The sequence below is a fragment of the Eleutherodactylus coqui genome, chromosome 8 (assembly GCF_035609145.1).
Source record: "Eleutherodactylus coqui strain aEleCoq1 chromosome 8, aEleCoq1.hap1, whole genome shotgun sequence".
Lineage (NCBI taxonomy): Eukaryota > Metazoa > Chordata > Amphibia > Anura > Eleutherodactylidae > Eleutherodactylus > Eleutherodactylus coqui.
Window position 1 is genome coordinate 99,555,212 of NC_089844.1, and position 24,969 is coordinate 99,580,180.

The following is a 24,969-nucleotide window of genomic DNA, read 5'->3' on the forward strand; positions in this document are numbered from 1 at the left end:
TTTTAGTGGAATTAGAATCACTGGTAACCGATTCTGCAATGACCTCTGCCAAAAAAAACAATGGCCATGTTAAGGACTGACAGTCTACAATTTGCTCACAAGGTGCTTTTGTTTTGAATGTGCATTTCTGTTTGAGTTAACCAAACATTAGTGCCCAATGCACACGGCCGGATTTGCATTGCAGAATCCGTAGTGGGCGTCCGCAGTAAATACCTGCCATAAGCATATAATATAAAAGTGGGTTTTCATGCCCATTAGCAGAAATCAATTGCAGCATGCTCTATTTTGAGCTGGCTTCCATTGAATTAAACAGAAGCCATCTGACCCACGGCCCTTCCGCAGTCATCATTGCGGGATCCTTGTCATCACCTAGCGATGGCATCATCCTGTAATGCACATGTGCGCCAGTCGGCATATCCACAGTACAGATCAAGAAGACTGCGGAAAGATGCGCGGAGGTCACCGGCCAGCCACAGGGTTGGATTCCCCTACGGAATACGACCTGGCCGTGTGCATTTGGCCTAAGAATTCTGAAGAGCTGACTGTTTTTTGTTGTTTTTTTTTGGAGGGGGGGGGGGGGGGTTTAAGAAGTTTTACACTTTACGATCCATGGGATCTTTTGTGTGGCATTAACAAATGGTAAGGCAGCCAGTGGAAGATCCACCTAGGGATGGTCTCCCAGTTCACACAATCATCCTCTGAGAATGGATAACTCATTTTAAGGCCCCTTGAAATTAAAAAAACTATTCTCCTTTATTCCATTCCTCTTTGATCCATTTTGTGTATATTTTCATGTACTGGGAAAGTATGTTTACATCTTTCCACTAAGCCACCAAATATTTCATCTTGTATAGTTCTAGGCCTTTTAGATTTGTCCATAATGGGTATTGGCTTTTAACCTCTTATTTATCTAAAACTGTTTTTGTGCTGAAAAATCCCCCTAAAGTGCTTCCTCCCTTCCCCCTACTTTGCTGTTCACTCTCACATGATTGACGGGACGCTAGGACGCAGAGCAGAGGGACAAGTCATCCTGCTCATTGAATGGTATGCAGAGAGGAGGGGGAGGGAGAGACTCTCACACAGACGTGAATCCTCGAGCTAATGGTGAGTTATCTGCTGCTTATGCATATACACTACTAAATCTCTCTATACACTCCTACATAAGGTTTGTGTCTGTAACAGAGACAAGAATCTCTGCAGCTTTCTGTGCACAGTCTATAGAACACAGCACAGTGGCAACTCCTCCCACCAGTTTTGAGAGGATGGAGAATCCGTTATACACCCTGCAGATGGGGAAAATACAGAACACCAGTCATATAATGACCAGAAAGGGTGATATTCCTTATGTACACACACGGCAGCTTATTCTGAAGCATGCTCGGGTATGCTTAAAGAGGCGTTTTGTGAAATCGGCCGTGTGAGTGTTAAAATAAAAACCTTTTTACATGCATTTAGTAACACTTAAATGCCTTAACGACCTGTGATTGATTGAACATTCACGAGTCACATGGGGTTGTATGAAGTGGACTCGGGAGGCAGGCTCACCTCATGCTCGGCGGCTATCGGCTGTTTTCACATCATCCAGTCATAACAGTACACATGGAAATTGCCTTCTGTAGGGACAGGAGAGTTTAAAAGCACTTCTTCCCCACCCACCTCCTGGCTCTGCAGTAGACACAGGAGAGTTTCTTTTGCGGGGGCTGCGGCTCTCCTCTGGCCTCGGCAGCCTAAAACCCTCTGTGCATCCCTTAGCCTTCTCTCGGTGGATAGCGAGCTGTAAAGCGACTGTAAGTACACCTATCCCGGTGTAGGATCGCCTGGTGCGCTCGGGACCGTAGCACTGCGCATGAACGCCAGGCCACAACTGCAAAAACTTACGGAAAGAGGCTTCTCTGGGGCAGAAACAAGTGATTGTCCCTTTCAGCTGTGCACGTAAAAGGCTTCCAGAACATAATGGTGGACTACTTGAGTCGGCAGAATCTGGACCCTGGAGAGTGGTCACTAAACAACGAGCTCTTCAGCTCCATCATAAATCAAGGGGGGCAACCTCAGGTAGGCCTATTGGCCACAAGGAGAAATGCCAAAGATTATTTTCACTAAATCCTGGCGACAACCCAGCCGGTTTAGATGCTCTTGCAAGAGTAGAATGGACCTAGCATATGCCCCCCCCCCCCCCCCCCCCCAAAAAAAAACACAAAATACTACCACCATCACTCGCTGCCCCTCATTCCCGGAGTTCTGCAGAAGATAAGGAGTGATACTCATTGCACCATCATGGGCAAGCAGAGCTTGGTTTCCTCTATTGATATCGTTCTCAGTCCAAGACACCATGCTTCTACCTCCTAGGCAGGATCTTCTAACCCAGGGTCCAATTTGGTACCAGGAATTCAAGATGTTAAAATTGACAGCTTGAATGCTGGAAAACATACTCTTAGATCAGTGTCTCTCCAACTAGGTAATAACCACCTCTTCGAGAAGTACAAGTTTCTGCTCTTGGAAACTTTTTTTGACCTCCATCTAGCAGAACATCGATTAATCTGGAGAATCCTCAAGGTAGCAAATAGGCTTCTGCCTTTTATTAGGAAATCTGTTACCTCCTAGGATCTCAACCTAGTCCTATACGGTCTGTGCAGTCCTCACTTTGAACTTAGAGAGATTGTCTTTGAAATTCCTCACCCTGAAGGATATATTCCTGGTAGCCATTACATCTGCTAGAAGGGTTAGTGAGATCCAGGCTCTTTCCTGCAGAGAGCTCTATCTCTCAACATTAGAAAATAAAATACTCACTCGATCCCTCCTTCCTTCCCAAGGTGGTTTCTACGTTCCCAGGGAACAGGAAATAACTCTACCTTCATTCTGTCAGAATTCCAAAAAACGAGAGAACAGTGCTCTCATAAATTAGATGTGAGATGAGCCATGCTGACATACTTACAGGCTTTAGAGCCTTTCAGGGAGGGTGGTAATCCTATTCTTTCAACTCCAGGGTCCAGGTAGAGGAAAGGACTCTATTGCTAGATTAGAATGGCAATCCAGGAGGCATATAAGGCTCATGACAATATTCCCTCCGAGAGGGTCTTGGAGCTTATTCTATGATGGCTCTCCTGTCTTGGGTAGAGGCTTTAGCAGAACAGATATGCAAGGCGTCTGCCTGGTCTAACATTCACACCTTTACAAAACATTACCGACTGGACTTTTGCACGGAAAGTCCTCTAGGCTGTAGTCCGTCCAGGAGAATATAATATGGTACTGCCCCATGTGTGCTGTCATTAATGGATGATGTGGAATATAGGAATTATGTCCTACCATTATTTCACTTTGCACAGGTCCATGACAGCACCTCTACTTGCCCTCAAATTGTAAAATTAATACACGACGCAGCGTGTTATAGATTATTTCTGTTAATAAATTATGAAGTCTACATCCGTTAGTTATTAGAAGTCACTGGAGGTGGAGGGGGGGGCTTACTGTCTTCCTGTTCCTGCAGAAGTCAGAGGGCAACCTCCATAGGTGCTGTCATGACGGACTCATGGAAACTGAATTAACGACAGGACATAATTCCTATATTCTCGGCTGTGTCATTGGGGACGCAGCAAAGACCTTGGGTATAGCTTCTGCCGCTAGGAGGTGAGCACTATGCAAAGGAAGAGTTGACTCCTCCTACCAGCTATACCCCTCTTGTAGCCACTTGGCTAAATCGGTTTTAGCTTAGTGTCCATAAGAGGCAGTCCTTCCTGCTGCAGGTCTTCAAGATCCAGGAGTTTCATTGACTTTTTGGGTTCACAGGGTGACAAAATTCTCTTACTACCCTACTAAGGAGGGACACCAGGGTTGCCACTAACTTCCCTGCTTTTTCCCTACCTCCTGAAGGCTAGGTGACACGGAAAAGCATACCTCTTCTGTGACCTGCCAGCAAAGAGCCTCTTGCTTGGATCCTGGGGCGAAGGATCAGGCTGGAGTTGATGCCACGACATGTGGCCCTTCCCCTTCAGGGAAGGCAAGTATGGGGCCCTTCATTCCTATCTGCTCCCATCCCTATTTCTGGGCTCCCACTCCATGCGAACAGATGCCTTGCGTTATGGAGACTTCCTATCACTTGTTCAGGCCCAGCGATCGCCTCGCCATTTCCGGCACCACCTCTTGCACTCTGTTTTTGTTCACTCACAAGAAAGAAGTGTTCCCTTTTGTGCAGGGAAAGTGCTCGCCACTGATGGGCGATTGAGTTTGGCCTTCCTACGATTCATCTCGACTCCCTTTCATGGGTGGGATTTCCACTACTGGTGATCAATCCTGGCCCCAGGTTCCTGTGCCTCTTACCTGAATGCCATTTTTTTTTTTTTTTTTTTTTTTTTTTTTGCTTTTCCTCTGCTCCACAGGCGATGGGGTGATCTCCTGGACCTGAGTAAGATGTGCCGTAGGCAGCTTCAGGACACCCTAGCCTTGATATTGTGTACACGTTGCAGTTAGGCAAATTTTACCCTGCACATACAGCTACAGTGCCTGTTTCTAGTGGGGAACTCAGTCATCCGAGCACCAATCCGAAGACCAATATTCCTCTACTACCACAAGCTCCTCCTGCCAATGTCCTAGATGTTTGCTATAACATTCCCCACTCACGTGGGTTTTAAGGAGGTCATGGCCAAAGAATGCTCAACCCCAGATATACGTTACTTCAAGCCTAAGCTCTTGATCGTTCTGTTCCTTGAGGAATCAGTCAATTTTGAAGTGATCCCCTTCACAGTTGGTGAACGGTCCAGTGTTTCGCCTGTCCAAATGCGCTATCCTGCTCCTGGCAGATGCATCATCCTTTTAAGGACCAGCATGATAGACGGCTGGAATACTTTGCCAAGTCATCCTTTGAGGTGACTGAGTTGGCCCTTCATCTGCTCTTCACCTCATCATGGGTCAGTTGGGCCACATCCAAATGGGCAAAACAACTTTGCTGAGGTGTCCGATGCCGTGCCTTCCAAATTGCGCCAGTCCCCTCAGGGCCGCAAAAAGCAAACCTCTTTTTTTTATACCACGTACAGTTAGGGCCAGAAATATTTGGACAGTGACACAAGTTTTGTTATTTTAGCTGTTTACAAAACATGTTCAGAAATACAATTTTATAATATGGGCTGAAAGTGCACACTCCCAGCTGCAATATGAGCGTTTCCACATCCAAATCGGAGAAAGGGTTTAGGAATCATAGCTCTGTAATGCATAGCCTCCTCTTTTTCAAGGGACCAAAAGTAATTGGACAATGGAATCTAAGGGCTGCAATTAACTCAGAAGGCGTCTCCCTCGTTAACCTGTAATCAATTAAGTAGTTAAAAGGTCTGGGGTTGATTCCAGGTGTGTGGTTTTGGATTTGGAAGCTGTTGCTGTGACCAGACAACATGCGGTCAAAGGAACTCTCAATTGAGGTGAAGCAGAACATCCTGAGGCTGAAAAAAAAAGAAAAAATCCATCAGAGAGATAGCAGACATGCTTGGAGTAGCAAAATCAACAGTCGGGTACATTCTGAGAAAAAAGGAATTCACTGGTGAGCTTGGGAACTCAAAAAGGCCTGGGCGTCCACAGAAGACAACGGTGGTGGATGATCGCCGCATACTTTCTTTGGTGAAGAAGAACCCGTTCACAACATCAACTGAAGTCCAGAACACTCTCAGGGAAGTAGGTGTATCTGTCTCTAAGTCAACAGTAAAGAGAAGACTCCATGAAAGCAAATACAAAGGGTTCACATCTAGATGCAAACCATTCATCAATTCCAAAAATAGACAGGCCAGAGTTAAATTTGCCGAACAACACCTCAAGAAGCCAGCCCAGTTCTGGAAAAGTATTCTATGGACAGATGAGACAAAGATCAACCTGTACCAGAATGATGGGAAGAAAAAAGTTTGGAGAAGAAAGGGAACGGCACATGATCCAAGGCACACCACATCCTCTGTAAAACATGGTGGAGGCAACGTGATGGCATGGGCATGCGTGGCTTTCAATGGCACTGGGTCACTTGTGTTTATTGATGACATAACAGCAGACAAGAGTAGCCGGATGAATTCTGAAGTGTACCGGGATATACTTTCAGCCCAGATTCAGCCAAATGCTGCAAAGTTGATCAGACGGCGCTTCACAGTACAGATGGACAATGACCCCAAGCATACAGCCAAAGCTACCCAGGAGTTCATGAGTGCAAAAAAGTGGAACATTCTGCAATGGCCAAGTCAATCACCAGATCTTAACCCAATTGAGCATGCATTTCACTTGCTCAAATCCAGACTTCAGACGGAAAGACCCACAAACAAGCAAGACCTGAAGGCTGCGGCTGTAAAGGCCTGGCAAAGCATTCAGAAGGAGGAAACCCAGCGTTTGGTGATGTCCATGGGTTCCAGACTTAAGGCAGTGATTGCCTCCAAAGGATTCGCAACAAAATATTGAACCAAAAAATATTTTGTTTGGGTTATGTTTATTTGTCCAATTACTTTTGAGCTCCTTAAATGTGGAGTGTTTGTAAAGAAATGTGTACAATTCCTACATTTTCTATCAAATATTTTTGCTCAACCCTTTAAATTAAACGTTACAATCTGCACTTGAATTCTGTTGTAGAGGCTTCATTTCAAATCCAATGCGGTGGCATGCAGAGTCCAACTCGCGAAAATTGTTACTGTCCAAATATTTCTGGCCCTAACTGTACTTCCTGGCACTCTCGTCCTCAAACAGCTAAGTTGTCCTTAGCATGAAAGGGCAGAGGGGCATTCTTCTGCTATTCAAGGACATGTGGTTCAATCACTTCCAAAACTCTTGTGTACGTGAGTTGTCTTTGGGTTATGCAATAGATTTTCATTCTGCTCCCAGAGCATGTTTATTTTTTCACTTCTTCCCCACCATGCAATCTGCCAGACTCTCCCATTACCTTCAAGACATTCAAGATTTGCTTGACTAAGGCACTGCCTCCATTCCTTCTCACAAACCTTTTTTTACTTTATTTGGCTTCAACCTGTTTGTGTTCCCCAAAAAGGACTGATCGATTTTGTTCAGTCCTATATCTAAAGCTCCTCAACCACTCCGTTAAAGTATGTCACTTTGGTATGGAATCCATCTGGGCAGTGTTGTTTCCATGGAAGACATTGAAGAATCCTCTCTCCACCTCCTGATTCTCCAGTCCCACTAGTGCTTTCATTCAATCTGGCAATAGCCCCCTCCCCGTCCGCTCTTGTGGCACCACTTCATTTCCAGGGGATAGTGGTGATCCCTTATCTGGATGACCTACTGATCAAGGCTCTGTCCCTCAAAGCCAATGAGAGCCTCAAGATAGTGCTGGACACTCAGGCGATTCTAGTGGATCATCAATCATTCTAAGTCCAATCTGATCCCATCATGGCAGCTCCTCTTTCTTGGCCTTTGACATGGTTCAGGTGAAGGTACGGGTACAACTTCTGAGACAAGCTCGCTCTTCTACAGTCTTGAACTCCCATTTCCATCCACCATTGTATGCAGGTACTGGGGCTCAAAGTAGCTGTGTTCCAAGTAGTACCTTACATGCAGTTCCACACTTGCACACTTCAACAAGCCATCTTAGCTTGCTAGAACAGATCGCGCAAGTCCGTGACTCTACCCCCAGTCGGTCCATTGTTCCCTACTCCGATGGCTGACTACACTCAACCTCTCACAGAGAAGGTCCTACCACAGACTCCAGACGCCAGCCTCTCAGGCTGGGAAAGGGGTAGATCCTAGACACCCTGACCGTGCAGGGACAATGGTCCAACCCTGACTCATTCTCTCCACATCTATATAGCACCCACCCATTGGTTGGGGGGTACTGTCCGTTTCTCTGCTCTAATCTTCCCCCTTCCCTTTCATTTAGTTGTGCTGTTTTCAAGGTATGTGTGTGTTTATAAACTGATTTAGCAGTGTCTGTAAGAGGGGTATATCTAGTAGGAGGAGTCAACTCTTCCTTTGCGTAGTGTTCGCCTCCTAGTGGCAGGATCTATACCCAAGGTCTTTGCTGTGTCCCCCCAATGAACATCCGAGAAAAGGCTTTTACGGTGAGTAACAAAAAAATCCAGTTTTCTTGCTGCAGTTACTAGTTTTATTTGCCTTTTTAGTGTACATCTCAATCATAATGATGTCTCTAAGGCTATGGACATCCTTTTGGGGCAGTTTTATTTCAATTTGACTATTTCAGCTGAAAAAATTATTTTTGCAATAGTTTTGCACTGTTTTTGTCTTCTGTAGCTTCAGCATATAACTATATATAGTGAGCTGCTGAAGACCAAGCCCTTCAGATCATCTGAAGCCAGACTGATGGCTTAAGGTCCTTTTACACGGAATGATTACCATTCAAACGAGCAAAAATCAACGATAATCGTTCAGTGTAAACACAGCCAACGACCGACTGATAAATTTTGCTTTTCGTTGATTTTTATGCAGGCATAAAAATAATCGTTGGCTCGTTCAGTTTGACTAGTGCTCCTTCAGTCGTTCTCATTCACTTACACAGTGAATGAATGATTCCTCATTTGAATGAGCCATTGATGTATCTGCCTGCATAAACGGGCTGCCTAAGCAAAGTGACACCGTTCACTCGTTTAAGCGAGAAATTGGCAGTTCTAAATGAACCCTTAGTTTCTCTCCTCTCCTGAACGTTACCGGCTGATATATGACCACAAAAGGTATAGTTGAAGATGTCTGTTTTAATTTGTCTTGCAGGTGATGAGACCCGGCAGCGAGTAAAGTTTACAGACGATCGTGTGTGCAAAAGTCATCTACTGGATTGCTGTCCTCATGATATTCTTGCTGGAACGGTGATTATCTTTGCGTTTGCTTGTTTGTTTTTTTTCTATTTTGTTTTTTGTTGTGGTTTTGTTTTTGTTTTTTTCTTTTTTTTTTTTTTTTTTGTTAGGCCTCATGTCCACGGGGAAAATCAGGCCCGCTCCGGATTCTCCATGGAGAATCCGTAGCGGGTCCCTCCTGCCCTGCGGACATGAGGGCTGAAAATAAGAATAAATAAGAATAAACTTACCTCCCGCCCGCTCCGGATCCTTCCTTCGCTGCGGCGTCATCTTCTCTGCGTCGCGGCCGGATCTTCTTTCTTCGGCCCGGCGGATGCGCAGGATGACGTCGGTGACGTGCCCCGCGCATGCGCCGGCCCGAAGAAAAAAGATCCGGCCGCGACGGAGAGAAGATGGCGCCGCGGCGAAGAGAAGAAACGGAGGGGGTAAGTAAATTCCGATTTTTGTCTCCCGCGGATCCGGACGGCTTCCATAGGCTTCAATAGAAGCCCGCGGGAGCCGTCCCCACGGGAGACCCGCACGAAAATGGAGCATGGTCCAGATTTTTTCATGCTCCATTTTTTTTTAAATCACTTTTATTGACGATCCGCGGGTATTTATCTACCTGTGGGTGGTCAATGCATCCCTATGGGGTGCGGATCCGCGGGCAGGAGAAGAGTTAAAATCTGCTGCGGATTTAAATTTTTCTTTTGCCCGTGGACATGAGGTCTTAGGGATTCTATTGCTTTCCTATTTTTTGTCATGCAAGGTGTTGTATTCTACATTCTTAACTTTATAGCTAGGTACGATCTTTTTATTCCTTATCCGGTGGGGCTCCCATTCCTGAGAGCCCCACAGATCATGAAAAAAAAGAAATTTTTTTTTTTTAAGTTTCCCACATGAGCGGAGGTTGTGCATGTGTGCTGCTGCTCCATTCATTTCAGTGGTACTGAGATTGTACTTGACAATTTCTGACACTCCCATTGAAGATAATGAAGTGGCAGTGCACTTGCATGTCCCCCGATCTATTAATGCACAAGCCTTTAGGATCACTGGGTCCCAATAGCAGGAAACCTACCAATCCTATAAGGTTATCACCTATTCTGTGGATAGAAGATGACTTTATCACTTGGTACATTTCTCTGTCCCATGATTAAATTAAACTTTTTTTTTTTGTTAGCATGAAACAGATCAATAAATAAATGTTTAAAAAAAGCTACTGATCCAGCATCTAGATATTGCTGTTACACACTTGTTGTGGCACCCCTCTGCTACTGTTCTTGATTCCCTGTCGGAATGCCCCGCTAATGCATCCAGTGTCTGAGAAGAAGTGGTTCCTAAAGGGGTTCTTACAAGTTATTCTCTACGCTTCCGAGACCTACTACCCATCTCGAGAACAGGGATTGTGTCCCCGTTACTGCACCACCTCCCCCCCCCCCCCCCACAGTTTGGAGGAGACTAAGTGGGGCAATGATCGACCATGCACACTAACGCTACATTCACTTTCAGTGGGATTGCAGGGATAGCCGAGTGCTCAGGTATTTCCATCAGCCCCATAGAAATGGATGGAACGCGTTCTCGATCAGTGGAGGTCTCAGCCAGTGGTCGGCTGAATGAGAGCTCTTAGCTGGGCTATCTAATGTATGTGTGGCCTGTACCATAGCAGGAATCTCTCGGAGGCTCTTGTGCAAGGTGACCTGGACGATGGCAGTGAGACATTGCGCACGTGTCATCACCTGCACTAGACACATCCGATGGAGGGAATTAGACAAATAGCAAGGGACTCTTAACCCTTCCCAACCACATAACTTGAGTATATATGTCATGCTGTTGCAAAGGGAGTGTTGAGCGGGCTCAAGAGCAGTGTCCACTCCGCACCCGGCAGCCATTGGCTGCTTTTGACAGCAACTGCAGCAATCTGAGTTGGCTCCAAACTCCGCAGTCACCCATTTAGATGCCGCAATTAAAACTGTCCACGTGCCTAAAGGGACAACACTATTTCTGGGGTACTTCTATCGTTTCTAGGTTTAGTGCTCCTTCCAGCAGGTATCTTCTATTTTAAAGCATAATGTCTGACAACCGCTGACGCGTTTTGGTTGATTAGCTTTCATGATGTTAATCCAAAGCCTGAAAATGTCTCTCTATTGTTGTCTCTTGTTTCCTAGAGGATGGATTTGGGTGAGTGCACCAAGATTCATGACTTGGCACTGAGAGCTGATTATGAAATTGCAAGTAAAGAAAAAGATCTGTTCTTTGAGCTTGATGTAAGTTGTTTTTGTTTCTTTCTATGTGTTGTACTGAACTGTGTGGATGCCTGTAAAATCACTGATATAAAGAAGTGACTAAATGCCTGTCTTGCTGTTGATTTCATTTCCACGTAAGTTCCTGTGGGAGAAGGGAAGAGGGGTGGTCCGAAAGGGGTTGTACATTGGAAAGATTTTTTTCATGTAACTGCTGTCATTCTACCATTAATTTATTATTCTGGTTAATATTTTGGTTCCACTTTTTTTTTTTTTTTTTGTTTTTTTCCCCCTCTTCACCAGCTGTGTGACTATCCCAAAATTTAGCTAGAGATTTTCAAAATATGCTTGCATTTCAGGAATGTCATCCTTATCAGGCGGACATGCAAGTTAGGAGCAGAATATATAAACAATCTGAAGGTCTTCGATCATGGCACATAGAGCCCTTTTACACGGAACGAACTGTCGTGGGAGCAAATGCCCGACGGGTCATCCCAGCGATAATCGTTCCTGTGCTTCTACATAAGAACGAAGTGGAGTGGGCCAGGGATTGTTCTGGCCCGCCAGCCTCCGTTCACAGTTAATAGGCAGTCACTCATAAATGAACGATTGCCTGTTTTACATGGGCCGATCCAGCATTAAGTTTTCTGCATGCAGAAACTGAACAATGAAAGAAGTGATTCGCCGTTTAGTCGGACATACCGGTCAGATTCCCACTGAATGCAGGAAACTGAGTAATTTATCAGCCAGTGTAAAAGGGCCCTTAGCGATTATTGCTGCAATTCAACGAAGAGTGTCTGATTGTACTAATAATTGCTAAATGTAAATAATTATTGTGATTGGATTCTTCAATTTCAGCCGTCATCTGACTAGTAAAACGGTAAATGACAGGAAGGAACTACCCATTAAGGAACATAACATTTGTTTTGCTATGATGGTAGTAAATTGCTAGAATGGAAAAATGGACCGCGTCTGCTTCTAAATACAGGGATCTCACACTAGCTGCAGTAGAAGTTTTAAACTTGAACTCTCCAAGGACAGAATGAAGGTTGTGTAGCAGATTTGTTGCAAAAGGTTCTGCTACCTTTCCATAGATCTGAATAGTGACAACCTATAATCCATCAAGCTTTATACAGTTGATTTACAGAAACTTCCACTTCATAAAAAAAACTGCAGCGAATTGATGTAATCAGCAAATGAACTGTTGAAACTTTTGTTAATCATATATCTAGTGGTTTTTTTGTTTTTTTTTGGTTTTTTTTTTTTCTAATCTTTCCTATCTATATTAAAAATATTCATAAAATCTCGCTGGTGTCACTCTGAGCCACAATAGGCCGACTCTTCCTGTTCCCGAGAGAACTTTTTAGTAGTCACAGGCAAGAATACAGTGAAGGGTAACGCATATATAGATAATACAGCATTCACCATTGGCAATAATCACAACTTGCCTCCAGCCCCCTCCCTGCAGAGTTACCTTTTAGCATACAAACCTTCCCCCATAGACATCAGTGCTCTCCAGGTTCCTATGGTCCATGCGGCTGCTGTAAAGCATAAATCATACCGGAAGTAGAATTTTAAAAATCTACCATCAAAAAACAAAAACAGATTAGTAAAAAGACTTGTTTTAATTAGTAAAAATGAAATAGCTGATACATTTCCCTCTTAAATACAGCTTGGTTCACCACAACTAGCAGCGGTTCAGTTTTCTAAACCTCGTCTTAGCTTTACAGATCTTTTTTATTTCCGTTGACTTTATATTGGACAGTAGGGACTTTTAGGCAGGTTCCTTTTCCTGTTGTGCCATGTTTGTGAAAATGTTAAATCATGTTATTGCTATAACTCCCTTTTTGTATTATTTTGTACAGTGCTGGAGAAGATGTTATCTGAGCCGTGTGCAGTGTATCCAGCAGCTGGCTGGTTAAGTGTATTTGTTGGGGGATCAAGTGTTGGGGCTTAGACGATAGGAAGAAAGACTGTAGCGTTATACATACCTCTTGCTATAAAGCAGTTACTTTTTATACTACCGTAGTTTTGTCCTAAGTTTTAGTTATGTGCACTTTTATACATTTGTTTTGATTGCATGGAAACTGTGATACGATGTTGTACATAAGCAGTAGTACTCCCCTTATGCCACTAAGTAAAATGCAGTTCTAAATCTGATAGTGGATGCATTGAGGATCTCATTGATGTAAATACCTGGAAGTCACAGTTCTGTTGTCTGTCTCTCTTTTAATGCACATGTTAAAGATACGTGTAAAGAATACAACTTATTGGTGTACAATTTGGTGTTTTAGGCTGTGGATCATTTGGAGTCCTTCATCGCAGAATGTGATAGAAGAACTGAATTTTCAAAGAAACGTCTTGCTGAAACTCAAGAGGAAATTAGTGCAGAAGTCGCAGTAAAGGTATTTTCACTTTAATTATGAAGGGCTAGCGATGAGCAAGTTAAACTGTGTGACTGAGGTTTTGAAGATGCAACAAATGTGCCGTGTCTGAACGTGGCATCTGACAGTTTCCATTCTGTTTCTGCATTTTTGCTAGACAGAATAAGTCTGTCATTTTTAGTCATCCATACGGAGCAGAATCGGTGTCCCAGCACAATATGAATGTAGCCTCAGATGGGCTTCAGTTCTGTGATGCTGCTCAGGAAGCTATTTTTTTGATCATCTTGTATATAGTCCAGTGACTTTTCCTAGTATAATTAAAAGCTGAGAAATTTCGCTAGATTAGCAGGGGCTCAGCTAAGCCCCTGCTTAGTAGCAGGCAGCATCTGCTGAATCACGTCTGTAGGATCTCCATTCGTGAGACAAAGTTGCAAAATTTAAAGAGGTTTTCCAGGGAAAATACTGTTGACCAATCCTCAGGATAGGTCATCTGCTGCGGTCCGCCGCTCTGGATCCTGGCCGTTCAGCTGATTGGGGCATCCGCTAACAACTCCATAAATAGACAGGGCTCAGAGCAGAAGCCGCTGCTCGACCCCTGTGTAGGGGCCAGTGCTGGTGACTTCGGCGCAGCTCCCATTGATTGCAATGAGACCCCAACCTGCAGTTACAAGCATCAGCCACTATACAGGGATTGGAGCGTCTGCTCCTGCTCCGACCTCTGTGTATTTGCAGAGCTGTCTGTGCCCAATCAACTGCCAGGGTCCAGAGTGGTCTAACTATTGATGACCTATCCTAAGCTCAGCATACTATGTATGTCATCAATAGTTTCCCTGGAAAGAGATTTTAATGCAAAACCTCTCCGTATCAAGGTACATATTTGACATTTGTCAAGCAAGATATAAACTAAGCAATGGCAGGACGTTTAATAGAACTTAATGTAGCCTCACCTTATATTGGACTACACAAGAGAATGTACTCCTCTACAACACCTTGTAGTTATGTGTATACTAGCCAGGAGGCGCTGTCTTCTCAGAACTGCCCCCTGTACCAACAGGGTTATCAGCATCTCAAAGACTGCGGTGGAAAAACTTAGACGCAGGCAACCTTTTCCAGAAACTAGAACTCAAGTTCAGGGAATTCAAACAGGATTGCTCTTTGGTAAAATTCAAGCCTATTTGTCAAGGCTCAGAGCATCTCTTCTTCAGATGACTGGCTGGGGTTCATACAGTTCACACACAGCAGTGTAAATGCTATATGATGCCTAACCTGTTGTGGCACTCAGTCCATTCTTAAGCACAGCAAGCTTGGTGTGGCATCGTCCAAGAGGATAGAATTGCTGGGTGTTCTCTCTGACTCTTGAGTCCTCTGTAATGATCAGTTATAGTCTGAGGAGTCCCAGCAGCATTTGATGCTGGAGGAACAAACTGGGGCAATTGCCTGGGTCCCCCTTGCACTGTCCCGAATTCAATGGGAACAGTTCTTGTGTTACCAATTTGGGCTGCTGCAATGTTTACAAAACTGTCTGCTTCCTGCACTGTACACGGTGACAGCCGCCGGGAGAACACTGATCAGTCGGGGTCCTGGCTGCTTCCAATCAACTTCTGGTGAGCTATAGTGTAGAGGTGGGCAAATTTAATAGGGGATTCAAGAGAACTAACAATCACCCGAATGCTCATTTTGTTGACTGTTAAATTTGTCATGGCCAGGTTTATGGGTTAGATTTATTTAGTCTATTTTCATATTTTTTAAGGCTGAAAAAGTTAATGAGTTGAATGAAGAGATTGGAAAGTTGTTGGCAAAAGCTGAAGAACTAGGAGCTGAAGGGAATGTCGATGAATCTCAAAGGATTCTAATGGAGATGGAGAGAGTCAAGGCCCGGAAACGAGATGCTGAGGTGGGTATTCTGTTTCCATTTGTACATCTAAAACATCAGACCCTGTTATCTACTCTGTGCATGTCGCCTTTCTCTTTACACTGGATTATCCTTTTTTCACTTTACCAATAATAATGGGTTGCCTTGCATGCAAGTGCACTTCAGATCATGCAACAACTTCTTGTTAAAGGGGTATTTCTATTTCGGGTTTTCATAGTCTAGATGGGAAACCATTTCCATGGCTACCAGCCACCCAGCTGGAGCCTATGGAGAGAGCAGAGCACTTGGCGCTCTTTCCATAGATCTCATTGAAGTAAATGGGAGCTATGGAAATGGTGTTGCACAGCTCACTACACTGTCTGTCTAACGTCCGTAAGGAGAGTTGGAGAGAGAGAAGCCCTTTTTAAGGTTAAGGCCATAACTCTGACTTGTCTACTCCAGATTGCTAACATTTCAACTATTCTGTAGTGGCTTTACTTGAGTAATGCAACAAGAGAATGACTCGAAAGCACACAACGTCGCTTCAGCTTGAGATCATGGACTACTGCCCCAACACTCTCCTGTAACGTCTTAATACACCTTAGAATTCAGGGTCCAAACCCCGGGGGTTTATTCACACGAGCGTACATACACAGCTATTTACCTGCGTAAATACACCGGGCCATCTGAATGAATGCATTGAATCCGTGGATGCTTTGTAGTGTTCTTCCATGAGCAAAAATTCTTCTTCACCTTTTTCTAATAGTAGATAAATGAACAGAGGGTTTTGCAGTTCATCTAAATGGGACATTAATCAGTGTTCTCAATAAAAGACCTAAATAGTTCAATTGTGCATTGTTAATATAGTTAAGTCACAATTGTAGATAAAAACCCAATCTGACCTCATTTAATTAGTAGTCACACCAGAAATCCAAGGAATTCTAAATGGTTAACTTGCAAGAAAAACTAATTGTATATGCTTGGAGAAAAAAATGAAAAACTGGTTTTAAAAACTGGTCCTGGCTGTGGTCACAATTTTAAATCTCCATTCATGGCACTAACAGTGTAGGTGTCATGGGGGGCAGCTTAGGACCCCCAGTATTTTCCAGTGTATTAAACCACCATTCTCAAGCCATCTGTGCACCTACCTGTGGGCACAATCCTCTTTCTCTCCTTCATCTGATTGCCATTGGTGCTACCTTCTCAACTACCCATTAATTGAAGACCATGAAGTATTGGTATTCTAATTTAGAAGTCTTTTCCTAAATGGGGTCTACCCCCTCTCTAGAATCCCACTCCGGACGTCGCTGTTCATGCAGTTTTTTTAATCTTGAGATTTTGAAAAATTAATTTTAGTTGCCGTTTCATGATCTTCTAATCCATGTCCTCCTCCCATGTTCTCAGGATGAATATCGCAATTCAATGCCTGCGTCCAGCTTTCAGCAACAGAAGCTGCGGGTCTGTGAAGTGTGTTCTGCATTCCTTGGATTACATGACAATGACCAGCGACTTGCAGATCACTTTGGAGGAAAGTTGCATCTAGGCTTTATTCTCATCCGAGAGAAACTTGATCAAATGAGAGTAAGTATTGCTTCTTTTTTGTTTTTGTATTTCTTACTTGAGAAATACAAACTGCGTTTATCTTATACGTTTATCTTATACAATGTATGTAGCCCCATAACTCGGTTTAACATTTATTAGAATATTTTAGTGTTAAATCTAGCTTTCTCTTTCGTCTCTTGGACATACAGGACCTCGGTTATAGCAATTACAAATTTTAATATTTTTTGTAGGGTTCAGCGACTAATCGAATTTGATTTAATTTGCTTTCTAGGGGCTTCTTGATTCTGTTTTTGAACAGAATCAGAAAATTTGATTTTAGTTTCCTAAAGCGTAGAGCGCTGCACAGCCATGTAGATCTTATACTGCGTACATTTCCATAAACTGATAACTCTGCCCCAGCTGCATCTTCAATACGATGGGACAATTCTATCTACAGCAGCAGTTGGCTGGAGACGGTGCCTCGGTTTTCTGCCTTTTCTTATGCCCAGTGCAGGTTGCCTGTCTGTACCACTGCCGCTGCTCAGTGTTAGACCTCGCTGCTGCCGCTCTGCTCATCTCTCACGGTGTCTGCTCTGCTGGTCACCTTACTGCCGCCTGTCAGCAGTAGCTGTTGTGGTGCTGGTAGCGGCAGGGAGCGTTGCAAGAAAAGTTAATCTAGCAGCCCTCGACCCACACAGTGACTTAGTAAATGTGCTGGGCAGCTCTGGGATTAGTTGATTCCTAACATTAACTGAGTGCTGCTTTCAGTGCAAGGAATCCACTTGATGCCACAGGCACCCAGCACATTTACACAGTCCTAGATGAACCTATCACAGTACGTTGTGTGATGATGAGGGATCTGGTAAGCCTTGGTATCATTCTGTATGACCCTCTTCGGGATCTCTTTATACCCTACTGACCAAGTACAGTGTCTCTTGCTTGCACCTCGGGTCCTCGCTTTACCCTGTTGGTTGGTGGTCCGCAAGGCTCTGTCCTAGGCCCTTTACTCATCTGCACCTTTGGCCCAGGGCAGTTCATAGAATCCAAGTACCAGTTTTACATCATTTTGTATAGAAAACTGGTCCATCTAGTCTACTTAGATTCCCTTTTTATTTCTTTTAGGATGGGTACATGCTTATCCCAGACTTACTTGAATTTGTTTTTCAGTAATTGGCAGTATAATAGCTAGACGTCAGGGTGGATGAGCTGGGCTACAACCCCACATGAATATACTAGATTTAACTCTTGCTAGGAGCTGCAGGAAAAAGCTGTAAGATCTTCAAGGCCCTATAAGTGATCACGGAGATTAACAAGTCGGTCACTACTTTTTACTGCCCTACAGTGAATGCAGAAATGACAGGTTCCATTTAAAATAAATAAATGTGGCTCACAACTAACCACAAGGGTAATCTCTGCTAATTGTCCTAGGACTGAACTGAAATGTTAAAGTAATAAATTAAAGCCTACAGCCCATAACACTTACCTGGAGGTAAAACCGCTTTAAATCACAACCAGCTCCTTGTGGGGCACCTAAAAAGCTATTGAGCAGGAAGTATCCTGGCTATAGGCGTTTGAGGATTTTCTTGCCACTAGATGCATTTATGATGTATGGTTGCCATAAATATCTGGATTCCTAGAATGGCCACTCTCCATCTCAGTTAAGGAGAAATGTGGAAATTACACTGGTCAGAACTGTTGTTCTCCGGAGAATTGTCGGTCTCAGAGGTTGGACTCCTGTAGATCTAATGTATTGCTTATACAACCTAACTTTGTCTTGGATTTTTTTTCATACAATATAGAAAACTGTTGCCAGTAAGCAGGAAAAACGAAACCAGGAGCGCTTGCGGAGACGAGAAGAACGAGACCGAGAAGAAAGGGCAGGAAAGCGGTAAGCGTTTAGCCACTTAATGACCACCAGGGGGCATACAACAACAGTTAGTGGTGGTACTGCTGATACACTGCCTTTTACTGCTGAAGCTGATTGTAGTGCTGTGTGCTCTGCCTGGACATCGGAGACCAATAACATTGTTTTAATTCCCTAAATGCAAGTTCTGGAACATAAGGAACTTGACAAAGAGGATTCCCTTCTTCAGACCAGCTTCCACCCCTGATACTGCGATCACGGCAGGACAAATGCATTACTATAGTGTCTGTATGTGTGTATAATCCCACAAAAAAGCCATTATACACATCTTGGGAGTGAAATTTGACAAACAACTCTTAAAATGTTACAATGTTATAATGCCTTTTGTTAACACACACGAAAAAAATGTGCAATAGTACTTTAAAAAAAAATTGTACTGCCAAATTCATGATAATGCCTGTAATAGTTATTCATTTTACCATGTGCTAAACCACAAAAACAGAAAATATTGCTGTCTGTCTGAGGGATTTGGGCTTTTTCTTGAATTTTTTTCTTATTTTTTTGGGTTTTCATCAAAAAAAAAAAAAAACTGGCCAGGTTCTGATGTCCGTAATCTGCTGTGTGCTGCCCACGAGAGGCAAGTGCACGACACACAGCAAGCATGCGATGACATCCCGTATTTGCTGCGTGCCGCCCCTCGCTATGCACTATCTTGGCCTGTATGCGCGCATACTATGCGCCAAGATAGAACATGCTGCAATTGTTTTTTGTACAATTCATATGAGCGGCAACATGGCCACCTATGGAAGATTGGTATAGTGTATTCCGCGTGCAAAACACGCTATACCAACACGCTCGTGTGAGACTTTGTATGTACTCCAAAATGGTGCTGTTGATATTCGTCCTGCACAACTGGATCAAAGGGAAAATTAAAGTTATGGCTCTGGAAATGCCGCCAAAAGAAGGTTGCTTCATCCTGAACTTTAGAAATGTACAGTATTAAGGGGTTAAAAACAAAAGCTTATTTACTTCCTTGACTATCAGAATTGAACTGTATGTTAATTGCCAAAAGAAAAGTTAGCATGTTGCTGTTTTGAAGCAAACTTAGTGTCTGTATAAAGTTTTAAGTGTTTTTCTCTGGCTTTTCAGAATTGTCGTTGTGTTTTAATTGCAGCTCACGGTCTAAAGAGAGGAAGAGACGACGATCGAGATCATCTTCTCGTGACAAACGAAGATCAAGGTCAAGGGAACGTCACAGGCATCACCGTAGTCGCTCAGGAAGTCGTAACAAGACGCACCAAGGCAGTTCACGTGATAAGGAGCGTTCAAGGAAATAACTACTATGAAGCAGTGTAATAGGTATTGTCACAGGGCTGGGGGGCATTCTGACTAATTAGCTATATCAAGGCAAGGTTCTTACTTTCTACTGTAGTTCTTTAACTTTTAAGACTACATGTTTCTGCTTGTGCGCACACCACCACTATATTATGGATCTTGACCAATTTAATATGGAGAAAATCATGTGGAGGTAACGTACCTTCAGGTGCTACTGGATTTTTTTCACAGTAGGGCTTTTATACACAGTCCGTGCTATAATGAAAAATAAACATTGTGTAATAACTCTGTAGGTTTGTTGATTTTTTTTTTTTTTTTTTTTTGCTCCGTGGAAACTGAAAAATGGGATCTGTGGATTCTCCGTGGGTACTTTTTAAACTACAGAAAAATCACTGGGAAACATTACTTTCAATGTTTTCTCTTCTTGTTTTTTTATAATTCCCATATTGAAAATCGTACTGAATAACGACCTCTACACTGACCTAGTGCAGTGTGTTCGTACAGAATGCTGTGCTTTACCTTGTGTTCATGAGGCCTAGCTGGTCTACATTTGGAATGTGCTTTGACTAATAGCAATTTACTAGTAGTAGCCAGAATTATACACTTGCAAGATAAAGTAAGTGAATCCTTTGGAATCAGCTGGATTTTTGCTTTGATTACTAATTAAATGCAGTCAGATTGTAGTCTTTTACACGCGTATATCGGCTGCCATTTTCACGGCCGGCCGATATACGCTACGATCTTATGCATTGGATTCTAGTGCATCAGATCACATGGCCGCATTCCCACGGCATAAAAGCACTTGGCCGGGCCAATATAGCGCTGGGCGCTTTCACACCAGGCCGGAAAGATAGTTCTGGAACTATCTTCCGGCTGGAATACGTCGGCCGTTGCAGGGGCTCCTATGGGAGCCAATGACAGCGGCCAGAGAAGGGAGGTGGGAGGGAGTCTAGCAGCGTGACTTCTAAAATCCCTCCCTCCTCCCCTGTGGCTGTTTGGAATGGGAGGGGGCCTTGCCACTGCTGGCTGCGAATAAGGGCTGGCTTTGCTCCGCCCCTCCCTTTGCTGGCTGTGAACAAGGTTGGGGGGGGGGGGGATGCTTAGCTCCGCCCCCATCCTGCCCACTCCCATCGCAAAGAGCTGGAGAGGGGAGGTGGGAAGGGGGGGCAGCGGCATTGCAGCCTTGACATATATGCGCCGGGGGCCGGGGCGATTGAATGAGCACACAGACGTTAGATTTGTGCACCTGCTCACGTGGTTTTACGGCATTGTCAGGTGCACATGCGTAAAAACGCCTATGGCCATATGAAAGCGGCCTAAGGCTGCTTTTACATAGAATAATCATTCAGTGTAAATGCATGCAGTAACTGAACGAGTATCAAGAACTCGTTCGTTTTCAGTTTTTGTCAATGTATCTCTCAAATACATTTGCTTCAACAAATCTTGAGCGATGATCATCCAATGTAAATGGCTTGTAAGTTGTTTTGGACCTCCCTTTTGAAAGGGATTATCTTAGGAGTCTAAGAAGCTACCCTAAAAGCAGAAAACTTGTTTAAAAGATTGCTTGCCTTCTATACCACTTACCCAGCACCACTTTTGAGTGATCCCTATTGCTCTTAATCTTCCCAGGGCAGTGACATGTGACTGCTTAGGCCAGTGATTGGCTGCAGCAGTCATGTGGATGTAATTACTGGCCTATGCAGCATAGTAATTATTGTGATAGTTGACTGTTTTGCATTGTAAATGGATCTACATTTAACTTCTTTTTTGTATTTTAGATCTGCTGGAATTACACAACTACCGTGTTTCAGTCCTGAAGTCTGATTTTGCATATGGGGAACTTGCAGTACTTCAAATAACATTCTTTGTGTTGTATTTTTAAGTAATCAAGCAATGTTCTATACATGATAATAAAAGCTTTTTTTCTTACTGAAAACTCAATTTGATAAACTTTTATTAATTTTTTTTTTTCTTTTCAAAATAGCAATGTTAATTTCTGCTTGCCCTCAATTTTGAAAATAGTTGGAGGATAATTAAACTATTTGTTTAGTGTACAGCGTTTGTTCGTCATGGTTGTGTTTTTTATTTTAGGAGATTTAGATGGGAGTATAAGATACCAAAAACACCTGCTATATGAAGATAAACCTACTATCTTGCCACATCAAAGTTATATTTCATCAGTTCATCCTTATTACAATTTTGTATGTATACTAGACTTAAAGTTACCAGGTTCATGTGTTAGTATATTCTATTAGAGAACTCGGAAACCTTGCATTTGGCTAAAACAAAAACCCCATCCACTTGATGTCGGCTTTTCCACTCTGCCTTGCAGATGATTAAACAGATTTAAGAAGAAGTAAATGGGATGTCACCACATTTTTACTTTTTGTTTTTTTGTCTACACTTTCCAAGTAGTAATGAGCAGATAGATTGTGTTAGCTGAAGCTACATAATATGGATCAAAACTGTTTGTATACTCTGTGGTTAAAGCTATGTAGACTCAACTGTTGGCTTGGCAAATAAAAAAAAAAATGCTTTTTATTCAGTACAAATCTTTTGAGTGCTATCCTTATTTAGACCCGCTGCTTTACATGCTTAGGGAACATAAATGTAGACACTAGATTTTTTTCCACCATATTTGCACCGTTGCATAAAGAGCATAGGTTAGAGGAAAGGGCTCTATATTTTAAGACCTCAATACGATGCTCTGATATAAGGGCTTATATACACAAGTGTACATCGGCTGGCATTTTCACAGTCGGCCGATATACGCTTCCATCTAAGCAGTTCCCTCACCATCTCTCTCCTCCTCTTTGGTGTTTGCAATGGGAGGGGACCGTGCGAAGCTAAGCTTGCATTGCTGACTATAGACAAGTGGGAGCTTGGTTTCGCTCCGCCCACTCTCATTGCAAACCGCCCAGACGAGAGCCAGGGAGGGAAGGGGGAGAACTGCTTAGATGGACGCGTATATCGGCCAGCTGTGAAAACTCTGGCCAATATATGCCTGTGTAAGTAAGCCCTAAGGAACATAATAGACCCACAAAGACAAGACCCCATTCCCCTGATGTGCTGATCTTCGATGCGGCAATGATTTCCACAGCATCTAGCTGGCTGATGGCCTTGCATGATGATGCCTTTCCGTTGCTCAGGTTCTTCCAAAACTAAATAAACAGATTTAGGTGCCCCAACTAGCTTCTCTTTAGCATAACCTCTCATGCATGTCCTAAAATAAAGCGCTCTAGTAACAAATGCTCTTTATTATTGACAAAATGAAATCCTATAAACCTAGAAAGGAATAGAAGATATACATGCCTGCAGTGTTTGTCTGCCTGTTAGATTCTGTGCATGTGCCTGAAAGTTGTGGCCTGATCTCATCTTTTTTGGTGTGGGATTAAATGGTTAATGTCATTTCAACATGCTTTGAACAAATAAAAATGCAGATGAAGAAGAAAATTTATAATTTTTTTATTTTTTTTCTGAGAAAATGCCTTTCTTCATTTAATCAACTCCTTTCCTGCTTACTAAAATCTGTCTTGGCTGTCTTACTAAAAAAAAAATCATAATTTTGCTGCCTATAGAAGTCTATGTAGGGAGGAGGAGCTGAGAGTGAGCAAAGTAAAGATGCACACACATTTTACTGCAGCTAATCACCGCTACCAGAATTATAGAGCCTCGTGTGGCGCAGAGTGTTAAGGCAGCTCTCGCTCACGGCCTGTGTGGTTCAGGGTTGACTCGGCCTTCTATCCTTCCAAGGTCCGTAAAATGGGGGGTAAAAAGATGACTTGGGAAGGCAATGACAAACCACCCCGCAAAAACAGTCTCCCAATAAAATATGACGATTCGGTGCTTGCAGGGGATTAGACACACAGCTCTGCTGCTGTCGGGCAGCAGAAAAATCACCCATGTAAATACACGCATAAAACTCGTACGATTTTTTTTTATTTTTTTTCCCTCGGCCGTGTGAATGCAACCTTATGTGGGGAGTGTAAAATTCCTCAACTAGAAGGGGAAAAAAAACTACTATGGGCTTCAGCTCTTAAATTGAGGGTACATCTAACTGATAGGGGGAAGTGCAGTTGAACGATTGTCCCGGCAGTATTTATCAGAATGAACTTGAGGGGTCAAGGACCGTGGATTGTATTTTGAAGAACATTCCTTGAGTTCTAAAGAAAGCTTGTCCCACGACTGACTCTCGTCCCTTTTTAGCTGATGAAGTCCTGGTGGGGTTTGTTTTTTCTTTAGAATTGAAGAGGGGAAGATTTTGACCTCAATTGGCATATTTTGTGACTTGGACTATCAACTAGTTTAGTTATGATTATACATTGTAGAGTTACCCAAATATAAAGGGAACATAGAGGTTGTTCATTATTGGAAAAAATATAATTTTTTACTTTTTGTATTTTTTATTTTTGGCCCTCATGTAAAATTGTTCTAACAGTCAGTGTTACCCAGAGCAACCAATCCTATTCCCACTTACATTATTCAAGGCATTGTTGAAAATTTTTTTAAAAATTGCTCTTCTTGGTCATGCTAGATAATAGCTCCTTTTTATTGGAAAAGTTTTTCTGTAGACTTGGGCTACACTGTGACTTTGGTCACATAACCAAAGATGGCTGTGTAGTCCTGCAACCCCACCTTCTCATTAAGGTTAATGGAGTCATGGTGCCACTTCACTGAGATTGGATCCTCCTCAATCGAGTTGAAACTACTTGCAAGTCAAACTGCAGTCTGAAGTGGGAAGGCAGAGTTCCCGTGTAATCCTAGTCTCAAGGTGGTTTTACATGGAGCGATTATCATAAAAACACATAAATGCGCTGGTTCATTCGAAATTGCATGATGATCGCTCAGTGTAAATACAGCCAACGATAACACTGGGGAACGCAATTTTTTTGTTGACTTAGATGTTAGAACTTTTTAGGGGGAATAGATTCTGAAAAAGACATTGAGAAAACCTAAATCGGGTCTGCTCAAGATAAGAAATGTCCATATAAATGTAGAATAC

The 24,969-nt window shown here is 43.1% G+C and overlaps 1 protein-coding gene across 2 annotated transcripts in view; it reads left to right on the top strand.

Moving 5' to 3' along the window:
• The window catches only part of LUC7L (LUC7 like), a 32,136-nt gene extending 9,617 nt beyond the window's left edge, over positions 1-22,519 (top strand). Inside the window, exons 2-10 of one of the 2 annotated variants that reach the window (XM_066576115.1) lie at positions 1,005-1,104; positions 8,689-8,783; positions 10,916-11,014; positions 13,285-13,395; positions 15,125-15,268; positions 16,631-16,807; positions 18,568-18,656; positions 19,807-19,991; positions 21,746-22,519. In XM_066576115.1, coding sequence (XP_066432212.1) covers positions 1,005-1,104; positions 8,689-8,783; positions 10,916-11,014; positions 13,285-13,395; positions 15,125-15,268; positions 16,631-16,807; positions 18,568-18,656; positions 19,807-19,969 — 978 coding nt within the window. In that variant the 3' untranslated portion in view covers positions 19,970-19,991; positions 21,746-22,519. The remainder of the gene's footprint in view (positions 1-1,004; positions 1,105-8,688; positions 8,784-10,915; positions 11,015-13,284; positions 13,396-15,124; positions 15,269-16,630; positions 16,808-18,567; positions 18,657-19,806; positions 19,992-21,745) is intronic. The other variant, XM_066576116.1, reaches the window with a different exon arrangement.
• The last annotated feature ends 2,450 nt before the right edge of the window (positions 22,520-24,969 follow it).